General features: G+C 40.3%; 1 protein-coding gene across 4 annotated transcripts in view; it reads left to right on the forward strand.

Annotated features, from left to right (window-relative positions):
* The window catches only part of LOC135205651 (probable C-mannosyltransferase DPY19L3), a 248,398-nt gene extending 239,858 nt beyond the window's left edge, over nt 1-8,540 (forward strand). For all 4 annotated transcript variants that reach the window (XM_064236474.1, XM_064236473.1, XM_064236475.1 and 1 more), the window contains one exon: nt 1,474-8,540. In XM_064236474.1, the coding sequence (XP_064092544.1) occupies nt 1,474-1,632 (159 nt within the window). In that variant the 3' untranslated portion in view covers nt 1,633-8,540. The remainder of the gene's footprint in view (nt 1-1,473) is intronic.
* Nucleotides 8,541-18,895: the final 10,355 nt, after the last annotated feature.

The raw sequence follows: 18,895 nt of genomic DNA on the forward strand, positions 1-18,895 counted from the left end.
TAGCCAATATCATAACTGATAATTTGAACCTGAGAACATGCCACCAAGGTAGAGATTGTTCTGAGGTTTCTTTTGGGAAGTAGGAAAGTGATGCCAGACAGTGTTAGTAGGAAGGCCTCCAGATGTTTGCAGAGACCAGTGATAGTTGTGGGGCTCCCATTTGGGGGATCTGTCAGTGCCAGCTGCTACCAAGACTTAAAGCATTTTGCTCTTAGTTCCCAGTTCCACCAGCTTGGGAATACATACTTACATGCATCTGCAGAACAGCCTGGAGGTATATGCTTTCAGGTTTTTAGCTTTGTCAGAGTAATGATAGATAAGTTCTGGATTCAGAGGATCTGACAGTGATCTTAATTGTTTCTCTCTGGTTGCAGGTGAGAGCTGTTTGCCAAATTCTTGTGGTTCTCATAGATCTGTGTAGAAGTCTCCTCAAGGTTACAGAAACCTCCACAGATTCAGCAGGAACTGGGAAAAGCTCAACTTTCACACTATATGCCATCCAGCATGAGTTCAAATGCTGTCCCAGTTAGTGCAGACCCATACTGAGCCTTGCCAGTAAAAGTGGACCTTGTTTGCAGCTAATGCATGATTAATTTATTGTACTTTGAATTTCTTATTCTAAAGTTGGTTGACTCCCTTTTGTTGCAGACATCCTAGAATGTGCTGGTCTGAGCCTTACATATTGTAGGTCTTCACTTTTTCAGCTCTGGAACTGTATGGATGTGATTCAAGCTTTTAGTCAGGCTTCTCCATCTTTTCTAATGCTAGTGATGCCCTTTCATCAGGGCTGACAGCTTTGAGACAAGTCCATGAACTGCACACACTTAAACTCATAAATCCAAGGTAACTGGACCAAGCCATTCCATAACTCAAGCACCATGCTAATTATGTAGAGGGTCTTCTTTGCCTGGACAGTCATTCATCAATAGAAGAGTTTTATTAAAGATATTGCTAGTATTTCTTGTCCAAGAGATGTATCTAAAAAAGTAACAGAGTATTATCCCATTCTGGCTCTATAGTGTAGACTCTGTGGTTAATTGCCTCCATGTTACACACACAGTGATTAAGTTCTCTCTCTGCTCTATTAGTTAAATCAACCTGCCACAAGTCTTAGTTAACCAATTCTAAGTTTTTTATAGTTCACTCCTTCCAGCTAATTATAATCAGTGGATCGATACAGATTTCTTTTTTTAAAACTAAATTAATTTTTTCATACAAACCCAGTAGAGAGTTCCTGCTTCCCAACTGTGCTGTTTCTTGTAGCTCTTTGCTTGAATAAAAATCAGATAGCTGCTTCACAATATGAGATCCATGCACTTGTGGATTACTGCTTTGACTGCTGTTTCTTTTTATGAGGTACTAAAGCATCCGGATGATTTCATGTGCGCAAAAGGGCAAATTATGTACTAGTTGGGTTTGAATAAAATTTTCTCTTGGATAATTACATATTTATAAAAAAAAATTTCTTAACAGGTACCACGTAACAGTAGTCATGGAATACCAGGATTAAAGAAAGCTGCTCACGAAAGATTTTGTCATGCCGTCCGATACGATAAAAAAGACTACAAGCAGTTTTTCTCTCTTGTTATGAGCAACAAAACATTCAGAGTATATAGAGTTGCAATTACATAGTAGTAGGAATATGTTGGTTTTGTAGTTGTATACAAAGTTGACAATTTTTTAACACTTTTGTACTTATTGCAAATTCAGCAAATGTATTGGTGTCATATTGCTATTAAATAAAAAACCTGTTTTTTAATTACTGGAAATATTATGTATTGCTGCAGTAAATCTTGCTAATCAAAACATAGTGATCTCTGCTATTCACATTACTTTTATATCCATTTGCAGTTTTAGAAATCTGCAGTCCATTCATTACTAATTAAATTGGAATGTTTTCTATTTTTGTGGCATACTGTGAGAAACTAATGATGCTCGCAGCATAGAAAATCTAAAGAATCGTAAAAAGTTTAGGAAGCCAGTAATGTTGAAGGTAATTCCTAATATCCACTCTGTTTATATTCCACTTCATAAATATACGTAAACTTTAAATTAAAGAGTTAACTTGTAGAAAGTTACAGATCTTTGCACTATGTTTGGGAATGTCACAAATTTTGGCAGCTTATTGACCTGTTTTTCTCACAGTGATGATATCGTTTCTCATTTTTCTCATTTTTTTGGTGTCCATTTCATCAATAATGTTTGATGAATAACTGTTATTATGAGTCAAAAACACACTGCTTCTTAAAATGCTGATAAGATAAGATACAAGAAATGAAGACCTTTTAAGGGAAGTTAATTCGACTGCTGCATTTGTGTGCCATTACAAGATAAATGAGGTGACAGCAAAGTATATAATATAAAGAAAAATGTAATGGAAACTTGCAGTGCTTTTGTATAAGGAACATGCTGATTCACTTCTGATGCTTGAATGAACAACAGTTTTGTAATGTGTTACAGTTAAGAAACTAGTGTACAGAACATAGTTCATAATCAGTAGTGTTACATAGTCAGTTGCTCGTGTGTTTACATACATGTGTGAAAGTCTCATAACCAGTATGTGTTAGATCAGTTTCATGATTATCATCATTCATCATCATTGTGTTAAAGACTTCTGGATGTGGAAGTAGATGTTAGCCTATCCTTAAATTGACATAAGGAGTCAAAAGGTGTTTTATGCCTTAAAAATTGTTTCCAATTGATATGAAATTTATGGTTTTTATTACTTGTTTACTTACTCTATTTATTTATTTTACTTTACTTAATGAATGTTGATGCATTCATGGTGATCAAAAGATTTATGTACTAGATGGAATGTTCTGAGATACCTAGCATTCTATGGTGTTAAAGACAAAGTTTAGGGGGACAAAAATTATTTGCAGATTTAGCACACTACCCCTCCTGCCCTTGCCCTTAACCCCCAGGAATGAAAGAGACAGCAGTTTTAGATTATTGTGGTCACCTTTTCTGCTTATTCTGCATAAGGTATGGTTGTATTATTTTTTACATGTTTTTTTAAAAGCACCCTTATTTTTAATAACATTCTGGTCATTGTTCTAAAGGGTCCACAATAATATAATTGTTAAAATATCTTGTAAAACTTTATAAAAACTTGGCAAAAGCATTCAAACTCTTCCCTGGGTTCATCTTCAGTCCAAAAGATTCTGGTCAGTAGTTACTATTCTAACATGTGTACATTGTAAGTACCCTCTCCCACATTTTTGCACATGAAATACAGCCACTAAAAGAATTCATGCTTCGGTATGTTATTGAACTCCAATATGATGTTTGATTATCGCAAAAAGTTAATTACCACTAATTGAGTTTTTTTCTTAAGATGAATTGTCACTAAATGTTAGATCACCTCTAATTAACAGTTTTCTTTTTGAAAATAAGATACTAGAGATGCTAAATTTTTTCTGCTCACACTTTACAAGTAACCAGTGGCGTTATCGGTATGGTGTTGGCGTGCCACCTCGGTGGCCGCGAGTTCAATTCTCCGACATTCCATTGAGGTGTGAGAGATGTGTGCTTCTGGTGATAGAAGTTCCCTTTTGACGGGGTTCGGAAATCACGTAAAGCCATTGGTCTCGTTGCTGAATAACTACTAGTTCCATGCAACATAAAAACACCATACAAATAAGCAAAAAAAAATAAAAAATAAAAAAAAACCATACTCACCAGATAATGGTTTGTATTATATCATTACAGTTTTGGTCGCAGTTTCTTGATATCATGCCTGCTTGAGGAGGTGACAGAACCAATCAATATATTAATCATTGCTAATATAATCCATTCCAACATTTTTCAGTCTTGCTGTTTAACCTCTCTAACTACTACTTAGTTCAACTGTAGGGTTTTCTCACAGTTCCACCTTCAGATCCTTGTACTTGTGCTCCATTTTTATTATCAAGCTCTGCATGGCTCCAGTGTTTGGCCTGACAGCTTAAATTTCATCACTCATAATCATCATTATTGTAACGTAGTATTGTTAAGTTACAAAGTTTTTCTTGTATAAGCTAGTAGGGTTCATGATTTCTTTGTCACTAACATGGTTGTGATTAATGAATAATTTTGATGTGATAGATTGAGTCAGTACTCCTCGGATACAGAAGACTTAATTAGTGACAAAGTGATGGCTGACATACAGGAACAAAGATATATTTAATACATAAGGAACTTACTGGAATGTTTCAAATGCTAAGGAAGATATAATAGGAATATACTCAGCTGTGGCAGGTGTTGTCAAAACTGCTTCAAATGTACAGTTACTTCTAAGTATTCATTGGGGCAAGATTATTTATGTTTTGTTCAGTCATGACAAGTATAACAGAAGAGAATGTTTGTGTAAATTTTAAAACAGGGTATTTTACTTTTTCCATTCTTTTTCTTTAGTCTTCTGCAACAATTTGTATTTAGATATTGATAATTTTTTCATATTCATCATTTTCTTTATTTTTTCATGCTATATTGATTATGGGTGGGCATATGGAATCACTATGCAGCACAACTTTGAGAGATAGTGGTTGCTTGATATCCAGTGGCAGATACTGTAGAGAATAGTTGTAAAGGGCATTTCAGATTTTGAATGCAGATGATTACCGCCTTTCAATAGAGTGATAAATTCAAAGCGTGGGAGGGACTTAAGAATCTTTTCTTTTATCAGAACACATTTACCCCTGACGTATCGCAAAGTTGAGCTATGCTAGTTTATGCTTAAAAGTATTTTGGAATATAGTCTTTGCTTATCACATAAGACTTCAAGGGTTCTTTCACCATATACATTCTGTGCTCAATGCATACTATATGTTTTTCACAGTGATAGGCTCCAATTCATTAATGTCTAGTAATTCAGCATATGCTATGGTGGATGGTTGGAAAGTGGTATCAGGTATACAGTTATTATATTGAAGTAAATACTCTCTTACCTTTGACAGACTTCTTCTGTAAGTTTATATTGAGTAAGGTAGGTTTAAGTGGGTGACTGGTAATATATTTTACTAACCTGAAAAATTTATGGCCTAGCATAGAGTCATAGTATAACCTTCCAGTTTCTCTCAGATTCAGTAGAGTAATTTTAGTACATATAATATTTCCATTTTTCTTTACTTAATATCCTGAATAAATAAAAATTATTGAAGTAGTAACCGAAAAGGTTACAATGTACAATTTTTAGTCAAGTTCGTCTAGTACAAAGTGTTGGAGGTGGTGACAGGGATGTACAGTTTACTTATTAACACTATTGAAATAGACATTAAATACTGAAATCACTATATTTTCTTCTGAAATGTTTTCTTACCTGTAATTTGCAGAGGAGAACCAACCTTAGTAGCAAATGCCAGAAGCAGTTTAGGTAGTTTGGGATAGACTGTGTAATGTATATTTATGTTTTTAAAGAGACATTAATGGCCAGTTTTATGTAAACAACGCAGTAAACAGCAGCTTGGGGGGGGGGGGGTTTTGTTATTAAAGCATTCACCGGTACCCATTGCCTAAAATTACTTGCCTGTACCAGTAATTTTTATGATTCTTCTTCACTACTTGAGTTCTTATGAGGATTAATAATGTTAGTTTCAAGGCACATTTAGATATTTGTCATAAGCTTTGTCTTTCTTTCATAGTATCATAGTAGTTATAGATCTTTATGAAATAGGTTGCAAGTTGCTCATTTTAAACATGTTACCACCATGACTTATATACTCCAGTGTACAGTACTTTTTTTCTAGGTTGGATGCCATAACCTGGATGGCAAATCATCTGACTTATTTTCACAGGTAACAGTTTGTTTGTGATAACTGCACCATAAAGTAGTATGGTAATCCTTGAAACAGAAAAGTGCTTTTGAGAAAAGTCAGTCTTGTTGGCTGTGAGTTATGAAATCTTTTACTTCTTATGTGATTTGTTTCAAAGTTTTGTATAGTGGTGCCTTAGTCCTGCAAAATTTTTGCTTAGCAGATAGGTAGGCATTTACACTGCTTTGTTGTACAGTACAGTAGTGATCAGTTTCTAAAGGATGTTGTGAAATTATATTTCAAAAGATACAAACACCTTTTGAAAATAGTTTGTGTATTTTATGGCATAGCTCTTGTAAGAGGCTGTAATGCATGAACCTGACAGGGTTTTTTTTCCATTGACTAAATTCTAATCCCTGAACTTTTGCAATTAATTCTATGAAGCTAGGTATTGAATGTAAGCTAAGTAGCCAGATAGGTAGGTATTTCTTTGGCAATTAGAGGAATCATTTTTTTTTATTGTAAAATAGTTATACCTGACTGAAGAGGGCCATCCAATACACATTGTAGGTAGTACCTCCTTTTGGGTAGCAAAAGAAGTACTTTGGTAATATTATATCCTTATGTTAGACTGGTGTTGAAGAGATAAAACACTATTTTAGAAGATTAGCTTATCAAATCCACTTGATTATTAGTTGGAACTCATGGTGGTGATTGAACTAAAACAGGTATTTATCGTTGTTATCTTTGTATCCATAGGTTTGACAGTTTTTAACCATACAAGTGAGGTTAAATTTGCAAATTGATTACAATGTAGTAATCAATATAGTACTACAATGATTGTAGTACTATATTTTTCTCATATTGCTTTGAAAAATTTGATCTTTGAAAAAGTAAAACTAATTTAGGTGTTGTTATCATTATGAAAACAATTTAACCAGATCACTTAGTCGTATATCCTTACACTCACATGGCCTTCTCTAAGGGTTTTTCCATGAATAAGGGATGACATTTGTGTTGATGCAAGCAATTACGAAATTTAGATGGATATTGGTGAAGGCACCAAAGAGAATGGACAAAAAGTATTGACGCTGAGATTGAAGGGAGGATTAGCTCTGTGTAGCACACTGAAGGTGATACTTCTAAATGGGACTGAGTTTTTTATCAGGAAAAGTTAGGAATTTTTAGCAAATAAACAGTTATCATGTTCACATCTTTTCATGCTAAAAGATGTGTAGTGACACTTAAATAGGTGTAAATTTATAACACAGTTTGCTGTGTCTTTATATTTGTTCTGCTTGTGTCAATTTTCACAGCTTTTTCCAATTGCTAATATGTACTGTACTGTACAATATTGTAGTTTTAGCTTATACCTTATAGCTTCGGTCAATAGTTATCAAGCTTTGAGTTTTCTGTCTTATATTTTTGTTTTTAAGGTACATAGTGTACTCATGCATTCATTCAGTTGGTAACAAATTACAGTATAGGTATTTTATTTTCACGGGGATATACGACTGAGGTGTGATTTTTAGTTAATTTTGTTCCATTTATGGTTTTACTTTTGTATAGGCTGTAATGATCACATGATTGCCAGTACTGTACGTAGAGCAATAGTATTCATGCAGTTTTGCTTTTCACTCACATACTGGAAGATAACTGAATGCAAGAGCTGGAATTACTAGCTAGTTATTCCCCTACACATTCCATTTCATATTGTTTTTATCTGATGAATTTTGATAGTACACACAGACTTGTCAGGTCATTCAGTGTTTGACTCCCAAGAGTTTCTTGATAGATTACTGTTTTTGGATTTTTTATTCCTTGGCTGTTTTTTCACATGAAGTGTAGAGTATTTAATATAATAATAATTATGTTTTTTCAATTAATGTTGGTTGTATACTCTGTGAAACCATGAGAACAAAACTAAATTTGTAAAGTGAGAAGCTTTATGAAACAATAAAATTCTTGCATTATTTTTAATTGTACATGTTGTCAGATCACTGATATATTGGTTGGCAAAAGTGAGTGTATTTTTAGATTAGAAATATTGATAATCATATCACATACCATATCATACATATAATTATTATGGTCATCAAGATGGACATCTGATGTATTCCCCTGAAGAGATGTAATTTTGATAGGTACCATATAAAATAATGTATTAATAGTCATTAATTTTTATTGAAGGTATAATTCATTGGTTTTGAATTGTTTCTTTGTGCAGATTATTTTAGTCTTTCAGATGACATGGTATAATTGTACTTACTGTAAATGTATTCTTAGAGATGTGCCAATAATTTTATATTGAGGTTAAAATTGTTACTGAGGAAATCTCATGTTAGGCTTTTCATATTTTTATCCTTATGGGTCATAAAATATTAGTAGCAGAGTGATTTGTGCTCCCTGACAGGTCTGTATTTTGTATTAATGCTACCATAGCAGAAATTGGTTTCATACAATTTTTTGTAATAGTTGATGGAACCATTTATAATTTATTATTGTTCCTTAAATTTATTCTTCAAATAAATTGATCAAATAATGTGCTTGTTACCCATGTACTAGCTCATAAGTTGATACAAACTTTAGACTTCTAAATCAAAAGATTCACTTATTGCTAATGAGATGTAGTAAATCAGTTACATAGTTGAAAGTGTAATTAGTTTGAGGAACTTAGCTGCAGTATTAAAAATGAAGACCACTAGTACTCTAATTGTTGAAAATCAGAAGGCTTTGTTACATTTATACTTATTTGTGATGTGTAGGTATGTTTCCCAAATAAACCAAAGATTTCTATTAACTTTTTAACATTGTTTGTATATCAACCTTTGTGTAATTTTTCATGTATTTCTTCAGTTTTTATGATCTAAGGTTTTAGCTTTACTAAATCTAACTTCCATTGATTAACTAGTTGTTATTTGTTCATATGCGAACAAACCTTTGGTTTTAACAATAGGATAACTTCTAGCGCCCAGCTGGATCCGTTTAAAAAGCAGATAAAAGCAAGGAATCTTGTGATATCTGGCAACTCATGCGTAGCTCGGGTTAGGAGTGGTCAAGGACGACACCGCTACGCCAGTCTTTCTTTTGACCGCCTGGGCGAGAGTCGTGTTAACCTCTCTTGGCCTTTTCCCGGTTCATTGCCCGTTTCGCTTGTATTTAGTGTGTGTGTGTGTTTGGCTGATATTATGGCTTCTTCTGCTCCTTCTCGGCGTCAGCGTATGTGCCCCGGAGTTCCAGGCTTTCCGTGTTCTCGTTTTCTGGCTTCGGCAGTGACTTACCCTCACATAACGTGCAGTAGGTGTCGTTCTAATTTTTGTACTATCACGAACCCTTGCACGGAATGCCGGGCAGAAAATTTGTCATTTTGATCATAATAATTACTTCAGGGTCCTTTAGGTTCTTTAGCAATAAGGAAGTTAACTGGTATTTTAAGCTATTAAGAAGAAATATTATTTTGCCTTATAGAAAATAGGCCAGGAAAGTAACAGATGTTGACAAGGACTGTATGCTCTAATGGTGTTTTTGGAAGTGTTCTGTTGATGAAATTTCTAGTTTGTCATATCTGTAGCCCACCTTTCATGACCTCTAAGAAAGAAAGTCATCAGCTACCCAGGAATAAGTTAAACCAAAGAATGTAAATTCCGAAGTATCATCATGTACAATTTTTGTCTTCAGTGTCAGATATCGCATACCCAAGACTTTTTAAGTGCCCATTCTTTAATCATCATTAAACATTTTAAGTTCCTTAAATTGACATACATACTGTATACTGTACCAGAGAATTGTAGACATAATTGCTAATAAATGGTGTTAATGATTAACTGGAAATTTTAAGCACAAAAGTAAAATGTTATCACTCAAAGTTCTTGAGAGGTCATGCAGATGTAAGAAAAATAGGAACATCATTATCATTAATGTTTATACATTTTATTTTTCCTGTAATATTAGGTTGAACATGAAGTGGGGTATTTATACTATTGTTAAAAAAAAAAAAGTTTATGCACTCCATGAATTTCCATCTTGTCCAGACATTCATATATTTCCTCTCACGTAGGAAGTAAGGGAGGACCTGGTGGCTAGACGACAGGAACCTCTTAATAGGAGTGCCCCTGTGCACTCCCCGTCCGGAGATGCTGCTGTTCTCAGACGCATCGACCGAGGGTTGGGGCACACACCTGGAAGAGTTGCTGGTTGCTGGAGTGTTGAACCATCATGACAAGCACCTTCACATCAACTTCTTAGAACTCAAGGCTGCATTCCTCGCACTCCAAGAGTTCCGGGAACGACTGATGGGACACTCAGTGGTGTTGACGAGCGACAACACCACGGTAGTGGCATACGTCAACAAACAGGGGTGTTAGTGTCCCTCCATTGCATCAGTTGACAATGCAGGTGCACGAGTGGGCCGTAGCTCATTTGGTAGAGCTGTCAGCCAGATACATTCCGGGCAAGAGGAACACAGTGGCAGACAAGCTCAGCTGCCAGAATCAGGTGATTGGGACCGAATGTTCTCTACACCCAGACGTGGCGGAAAGGCTCTTTGACTTGTGGGGGCGTCCAGTTGTGGATCTGTTTGCCACCCGGCACAACAGAAAACTCCAGGTTTTCTTCTCAGTTGTGCCAGACCCATGGGCAGCTGCAGAGGACGTGTTCCAGCACCCGTGGGACAACCTCGTAGTGTACGCCTTTCCCCCTATCTGCCTGATTCGCAAGGTTATCAGCAGAGTGTTGATCACCAGCAATCTTCAGATGATTCTGGTGGGGCCATTTGGTATCAGGACCTGCTGGCTCTTCTCTCCGAGGCACCGCAAAAGATTCCCCCCTTGCACAACCTACTGTGCCAACCACACATGGAATGGTACCACCAAGCAGTTCAGTCCCTGTGTCTTCACGGCTGGCGGTTATCCACCATCCCTTACGAGTGAGAGGCTTTTTTCGCCGAGCAGCAACAGAGATGGCTGGTTACCTCAGACAGTCCTGTGCAGCAGTATACCAGTGAAAGTGGTCTGTCTTCTGTGGTTGGTGTCGGGGATGGGGTCTCTCTTCACTCAGACACTCAGACCACTCTTCAGCAGGTAGCGGATTTCCTCGTCTTTCTTCGCTGAGAGTAGCTCCTCTCTGTCTCTGCAGTTAAAAGGCTACAGAGCCGCCCTGGTCCTAGTCCTTAAACTGCAAGGAGTCAACATTTCCACTTCCATGGAAATATCACTCCTAATGAAGGGTGGGATGTGACTCTCGTCCTTAGGAGCTTGACTCGCAGACCCTGCGAGCCGCTCCGAGAGTTTTCAGACAGGGATCTGACCCTCAAGACCATCTTTCTGCTAGCCCTGGCATCGGCGAAGAGAGTAGGAGAACTCCATGGTCTTTCCTTTGATGTTAAGCACTCGAGGGGATGGGGATCAGTTACGCTCGATTTCATCCCGGACTTTGTAGCAAAGACTCAGGACCCTTTAGTCCCTGACGTTCGAGTCCTTCATGATCCCCTCCCTGGAAGACTTCACCAACAATGATGCGGATGAGATGCTGCTTTGTCCTGTGAGGGTGCTAGGGCCCTATCTGAAGAAAACTCTACACCTCAGGCCTGAGTGTCAACGCCTCTCCGTTAGTACCGGGGTTACCAAGGAAGAAGTGTCCAAGAACACTGTTTCTTTCTGGCTTCTTGAGGTAATACGGAGGGCGTACGACTCAGACAGGAATGCCGACACCAGTACCCTTCGTCTGAGAGCCCACGAAGTCAGAGGCATTGGTCCAACCCTTGCATTCCGCAAGAACTTGTCCATGGCACAGGTACTGAAGGCAGGGGTTTGGGCCAACCAGACCACCTTCACCTCCTTCTACCTTAAGGATATTGCCCACAGGTCCTTGGACACTTTTTCCTTGGGACCCGTGGTGGCTGCTCAACAAGTTTGTAGCTTACCCAGCTCCTTTACCGGACAAGGTAGCATCTCATCCTTGTGAGACTGCATGAATGGAGAGTGAATGAGAGTGTGAATGGCTTCCTCCTATTTTTCTTCCCTCTCCCTGCTGGCAGAGGATAGCAGTTGTCACCACGCTGGACAGGATGACGATGCGGGTAAACTACGTAACCGAGCTCCATTCTATCCCTTTCATTAGGGATAGAAGCATTTATCCGTCCCTTCCCTAACAAGGAGGGAAGTGGACACCAGTGAGAGACAAACCCAAGACTATATTTGGCTCTCACGTAGGACCTAGTTCTTGCTTGCTATTCATAAGAGGCACGCTTGCCTCCCTCTTATGAATTGGTCCAGAGGTCTGACCACTGATCTTGCAGTGCACACTCCGATCAGTTGGACAGAGGCTAGGTTCCCTCCCTTTGCTCTTACAACCAGGGAGGGAACCCAGGTTGGGTGAACACCAGTCTGTTCACAAGGCTCAGATTCCACCCACCAATATGTGAGTCTTCCTTATGTAAAGGACCGAGGGTTTGTATTACTTGTCGGAACAAATCACAATTTTGAATTAAATTGTATTTTTCCTAACTATATAAACCTGAGGTCCTTTACACATAGTCCCACCTCATGCCACCCCTCACTCTGTTCCTGGACCTAAAGCAAAGTGATATGTTTACCTCCAGTCGGGCGGGACTCCCGACCATCGGACAAGCAGTTACTACCGAACTACCTTGTTAGAAATCTTACGACTGGTCCAGCTGGTGCTGAATAGTAATTCCTTATGTAAAGGACCTCAGGTTTGTATAGTTAGGAAAAATACAATTTAATTCAAAATTGTGATATTCAATTCAACACAACAATGAAAGTGATGGTGATATGAGACTAGTTATGGTTATCAGATAGATATATAATAAAAGGCTGTCGTGAATTATTGAGGTTCTAGCCCGGTGGTCTGGACGATAGCAAGGTCTGAAGGACTAGACTCTACGACAGGGTGGAGGGATTGAGGAAGCAAGCTTTGCAAATTATGCAAATTTATTTATAAGAAATAAACTAATAACACTCAAATATTGCCCAACATTATACATACATCTTAATTCCATGCAAAAAGGTTCGCAAATAACATATACTACAAAAAATACAAGGAATCTAAGTACCATGCGGCTATGGCAATTCTACGCCCATGAGGCGGACTAGGAGATAAGAAAATTCAAGAATTTAACATAAAATCCACATAATTGGCTTATTCACTTCATGTTTGATCATACAAACTCGAATTAGACTTCCTGATTCAAAGGATGCATGCGATACCCCGCAATGAACTTACACAATATCCTAGTAACTGAATCAAAGTAACGACCCTGGCTGTGTTGGAAGGGAGAAAAGCGAGCCACCTTACCTGCTATCTTTGGTACTTGGGAAGCGAATGAATGCTATCTATATCATTGCATTCGAGCCCAACTTTCGTGACGTCATGGCGTACCAATACATGACGCTTGACGTTTTACTCTATTGCGTCTTATCTTTATGAGTTGACTACAAGATATGTTAATTCATATTAAGGTGAATGAGGAACTCTAGTTTTACATGCTGTGATGCAACTTAAGCAAACTCGAAGGATTTCCCCGTATACGAAGGTTTTTGCTATGCGTGTTTTCTTTGTTTTCATCTCATATACATGGTTAATTTTGTTTCAGAATTTGATAAGACAAACTTTATAGCAGAATATTTCGCTCTCCTCCCCCATGAAGTTTCATAAGAGTTAGCTACATATTCACATAATCGTGATTTAAGTCACGTAGACGTTCGCACCTGTCACTGATTCTTCTTCTTACTCAAGTTAACCTGACATTTGCGGCAGGTTTGTCGCGAAAAGAGGGATCCGTCTCTTTTCGCGACATCCTCCGCACCAGAAAAATTCTGGCCGTAAGGCTGAGCATTCTGAAGGATCAGATGGTGGGAGGGAAAACTCCAACGACTACGGCCGACCTGATTCCAATGTGACGAGTGCTCGCCGTTGGTGACAGGTCGGAACAAATACATCACATACATTTCAAAAACACATTTACATATAGGTGATCTCCTTTTAATGATACAATCTTACTCTACGGAACAAACAACCTCAAACATCTCGTCTGGTGCAGCCTGATCAGCTAACCTGAGAACACTTGAGTTACTCCTAAAGACTTACAACTACACCATTTTCTATCGTCCTTCAAACTCCTGACGTGAACTCACCTTACATAGTCCCCCCTGTGATTTGTAAGACTATCATTTTCTGTCTTACACATAGCTGTTTTCTACCCACTCATTCATCCATTTTCTTTGGATCACTGCTGCTCTCCATTTAGGACGCACGAACTGCACTTCCTCTTGGTTAACTCGTTCATCCAGAGTACGACTGCCTGAAGATACAATATTAGTGTCATTTATGTGCCTGTTCCTCATATCATCAGCACCCTGTCCACCTTGAGCCTCTGCCATGCACTCGTTTTCCCTGGACCTGACTCGCTCTTCCTCTTCTTCGTCAATGTTCCCGCTCACGTCCCCAATACCGTCTGTCCTATCCTATCCTCGCTGTCCTTGACTGCTTCCGCATCATCCTGGGCTGCATCCTCACCATCGTCTTTGGCGATGTAATTTCCAAGGGAACGAGGTGGCTGATGTCTCGTAGGGTTTCTGTGCCGTTGTACAACACCTTGGCAGATCGAACGACCCCATCGTCATCGGGATATACCAATGCAGTCTTACCAAGGGGCCACGCAGCCCTCTTACACTGTTCGATTTTTACGAGCACGATGTCTCTTGGGCGAATATCAGTCCTTTTTCCGGGTCGAGAGTTGTGTCTGGAGTGTAGGGCGGAAAGATATTCTCTCCAACATTCGCAAAACGCCTTCAGAGTGTCCGTCAACCGGAGATAACGGTCTCTTAGCTTGCGGGTGGTTCAATTCTGGCAGGAGCAAAAGGGCCATCAGATTGATGAGATGTCTGCACAGTAGGTGGGAGGGTGTGAGGACTTTATGCTCTCGCCCATCTCCTCTGTACATGAGTGGTCAATTGTTGACCACAGCTTCGGCCTCCTTCACCAATGTTCGCACGTGCTCCTCTGGAAATGACTCCTTCTGGAAGGCTACCTCGAGCGTGTGTTTCGTTACCCCTATCAACCTCTCGAAGAAGCCTCCCTTCCAAGGTGCTCGTGGCATCTGGAAATGCCACTGAATGCCAGTCCTCCTCAGGAACTCCTGGACGTCATTGTGGAGGACTTATGGGAGTTCCATTTGACAATGTCCTAAAGTGAGAGAGAGAGAGTAATTGGTGGATGGATGGTTAATGATTGAATTGGCTGTTGGTGAGTTCTGGGTTGTCTGTTTGTGCAGCTGGAGTTAGTTGGAGTTTCTGTGTTTCAGTCAGTTTTTAGGCAGAGCCTGTGAAGATAAGTAGTGTCTCAGCTACCTCGACCAGCGGACAGCACAGCATAGCCCTGAGTACCTGCAGTTGGGTGAGTACATGTGTTTTTTTGTTTTGTTTTTTTGTTCTGTGTGTAGGTATAGGTCAATTGTCCTGTGTGTATTCCATAGTGTAAAGAGGAAAGTGTGACTGAGGGTGAGTTTGGGAGCTGGATTGGTTAAAGATTATATGGGGGGGGGGCCGGTTTGCCCGCTTTTTTAGAGCTTGTGATCCCGCCACATTATTTTTGGCACCCGAGCAGGGACTGCTGGTGCGGCAGCTGCAGGACGATTGGGGTAGTGAGTTGTGTAATTGGTAGAGAAAGTGAGGATGGAAGGGTTGAAGGAGATAGAGAGGCTGAAGGAGGAGTTGTGGTTGGCAGGGAAGCTAAGGAAAAATTGGAAGTGGAGAATGAGAGGTTAAGGGTAGAGTGTGAGGAGCTGAAGAGCGAGTAAGAGGAAATGGGAGAAATGCTAAGAAGTGTGAAAGTGGAAATGAAAGAGGTGAAAGGAGCAGAAGAGAGAATGGTTGAGAAAATGGACGCAAAATTCTGAGTAATGATGACTGCAGTGCAAGAGATGACTAAGGGATTCATGGGAGAGGGAGCAGTAGGAGGTAGGTCTACTGGTCTTGTGATGGGCCAGGAGTGGTAAAGAAAGTGAAAGAGTGAGTGGATGAGGAGCGTACAAGTGACGAAGGTGATTTGGTTGTGATAGGTAAGGGGAAGACAGGATAAGAATAAACCTGAGGACAAGAATAAGAAAGGGGGGGGGGGGGGGGGGGGGGTGGGGGGGGGGGGGGGGGGGGGGGGGGGGGGGGGGGGCTGAGGAAAAGAAGACTAAGGGAAAGAAGGTTAGTAATGGTGATGGACAGGATGAGACTAGGACCGAATACATTGGGGAAAGGGCTGATAGTGATTTAGATAGCAGTGAGTGGAAACAGGAGGGTAGAAAGAAGGGTAGGAAGATCGTAGTCAAGAGTATGGAAGTTGATTTGCTGCATTCGGAAGAGGGAAAGAAGGGTCAGAATGGAAGTAGCGAAAGTGAGAGTGAGGGTGAGCAGGAAGTACGAAAGGGTGTGTATATGAGAGAGGTACCCTGATGTGCACAATACAAGGAATATGGTAGTAGGGACATAGGGGACTTATTTAAGGAATATGAGAGGTATTGTGAGGCAGAGTATGGGGATAGCAAGAGAGTTAGTAGCGTTTTGACACGATTTTTGTTGAGTATGTATGGGGTAATGATGTGCGTGGGGAATGTGCCATATGAGAGTGTGAAAGCCAGGATTGTAGAACAGGCAAAGAGGATAAAGCAAGATTTTGAAGAGGCAAGAATGAATGTTGGGGAGTCATTGTTGATGTTTGGTTGTAGGTTAGAAACATTAGCCAGGAAAAAGTTTGGGGACGAAGGGATAAATGAGTGTAAGGTGTTAGTGTGGAAGTTGTTGGCGACTGTACCAGAGAGCATATACGAGAGTATGAATCTAAAACGTAAGTAGAAAATTAGATGGAAAAATGAAAGGTTGACGTGGAATGACATTTTAGAGATAGTAGGGGATTACGCGTTAGATAGGTGTAGGAAAGAGAGTAGGAGTATTAGTGTTAGGACTGAAGTAGTTGAGGTTATACCAGAGTTTAAAAGCTATAGGGAGGCAGTTTTAGAAAGGCTGAGGCGAATGGCAGAGCGAGTGGTTGATAGGAGAGTCAGAGCAAGTAACGTGAGTGTAGTTAGGCCTAAAAGAGATAGGAGTGCGAGTGTAGGAAGAGCACGGTCAGTTAGTTGTGAGCAAGAGCAGCAGTGTTACAGATGTGGTAAGCCAGGACACATGAAGATTGAATGTCAGTGGGCATTAGGAGCATGCTTCGGATGTGAGCAAACAGGGCATTTAGTGAGCGAGTGTAAGAAAGATACGAATGTTAAGTGTTACAGGTGTGGACAGGTAGGTCACATAGCTAGTGGATGTCAGGGTACCCATATGAACGTGGTTTGCGGCAACTGCTGGAAGAACGGGCAATATACTAGGATGTGTAAAGAACAACGTGCAAAATGTGCTGACTTTGGGATGGAAGGTCATGTGGCGATTGTGTGTAGGTGTAAGAGGATAAGTCTGGCTGGGAATTTGGGAAACTAAGGGAAAAGGGGATTCAGTTGGGTGGGTCCTCTAGTATGCAACAGTATGTTCGGGAGAATGTAACGAGTGAGTGGTTTGAAGTGAATAAATGTGACCGAGCATTAGTGAGCAAATGGGTCTGGGGGATCGGCAGTTAGTGTTGGTGAGTGTGGAAGAAAGCGGAAGAAGGTAAGAAAAGGGAATGAAAGGGAGAAACGTGAACTGCATAATAGAGGGGATAGTATTAGGGTAAAAATGGTGGATAAGGCATGTAATACGGATGACTTTGAGGAGAGGAATGATACTTATAGTGTGTGTGGGTTTGAATTGTCAGGGTTTAGTGAGATTTCAGCAGGAAGGGAATCAGGTAGTAAGGACGTGGTTGGCAGTATGAATGAGTCTCTTCAGAAGTTTGGCAGGCGTGTAAATGAGGTAAGGGATTTGGTGGCAGAATTAGGAGAGATATTAGGAGAAGAGTAGTTAGCGATCTTCTGGTTAGCTTTTGGATCGTAGTCTTCACTGGGCGAGAAGTTACATGCAATGCACCAGGAACATTATGAGAGGGGGGGTAACAGAGGGTGAAGTTGAGGCCTTGGGGGTGTCTGTTTTCACAAATTAAATTATGGTGCCTAGCAACTTACATGAATTCTTACTTTGGCACTGTTCGTTTCTGTGCCCTACATTTATACAACTGAAACATCTCGTGCGGATCAACTGATGACGTCTCGCGGCTATATCTAGGGTTTGTAGTAGAGGAAAAGACCCCATATAGACTCCACTTTTCTAATCGCCCCCCCCCCCCCCGCCTGATAAGCTCATATACGTACGTGAGGCCTAAAAAGGTGTGGGGCAACCCCCCAAACCCCCAAAAGGGGGTGTGGCCACCCCTGACCCCAAATCGACTCCACTATTCTGGGGGGCATGGCCACCCGTGACCCCAAATCGACTCCACTTGCCTTATAAGCTCATATACGTAGATGACGTGCAAATGGGGTATTGCCACCCTTGACCCCAAATCGACTCCACATTATTGATGAGCTCATGCATGTCCATGAGGTCCAAAAGGGGTGGGGGCGTGGCCACCTGTGACGTCACGTAACTCTACGGGAATAAAACTATCATTTCAACCCCCGACCCCAAACCGACTCCACTCTTATGTCCCTGTGACTTCATGAAACTCTACGGGAAACCCATAATTTCAACCCCCGACCCCAAATCGACTCCACTGTTCTGCTCCTCGTGACGTCACGAAACTATACAGGAATAAAACCACCCCACCCCACCCTGACCTCTCTCTCTCTCTCTCTCTCTCTCTCTCTCTCTCTCTCTCTCTCTCTCTCGGTCTCTCTCTCTCTCTCTCTCTCTCAGCTGTTACACATTCTTTTATATATGAACAGCAGCGTAGATATTCGGAGTATCACGATAAAAGGATATTTGGCAGCTGACTTCAACCTCACGTGAGACATATATTTATCATAGAATTTTATATCTCCCCCAATAACCGACAGGGATGACGTTATCCGATGATGAATCACGCACACACACACACACACACGATGAAAGGGGGTCTTATCACCATTTCCCCATGTTGAAAATGGGCCAAGCTGACTTCAACCTCACGTGAGACATATATTTATCATAGAATTTGAGCCTTAATCTCCCTTTTTCCCATGCTGAAGTATACACAAG

The sequence above is a fragment of the Macrobrachium nipponense genome, chromosome 24, assembly GCF_015104395.2.
Source record: "Macrobrachium nipponense isolate FS-2020 chromosome 24, ASM1510439v2, whole genome shotgun sequence".
NCBI classification, from domain to species: domain Eukaryota; kingdom Metazoa; phylum Arthropoda; class Malacostraca; order Decapoda; family Palaemonidae; genus Macrobrachium; species Macrobrachium nipponense.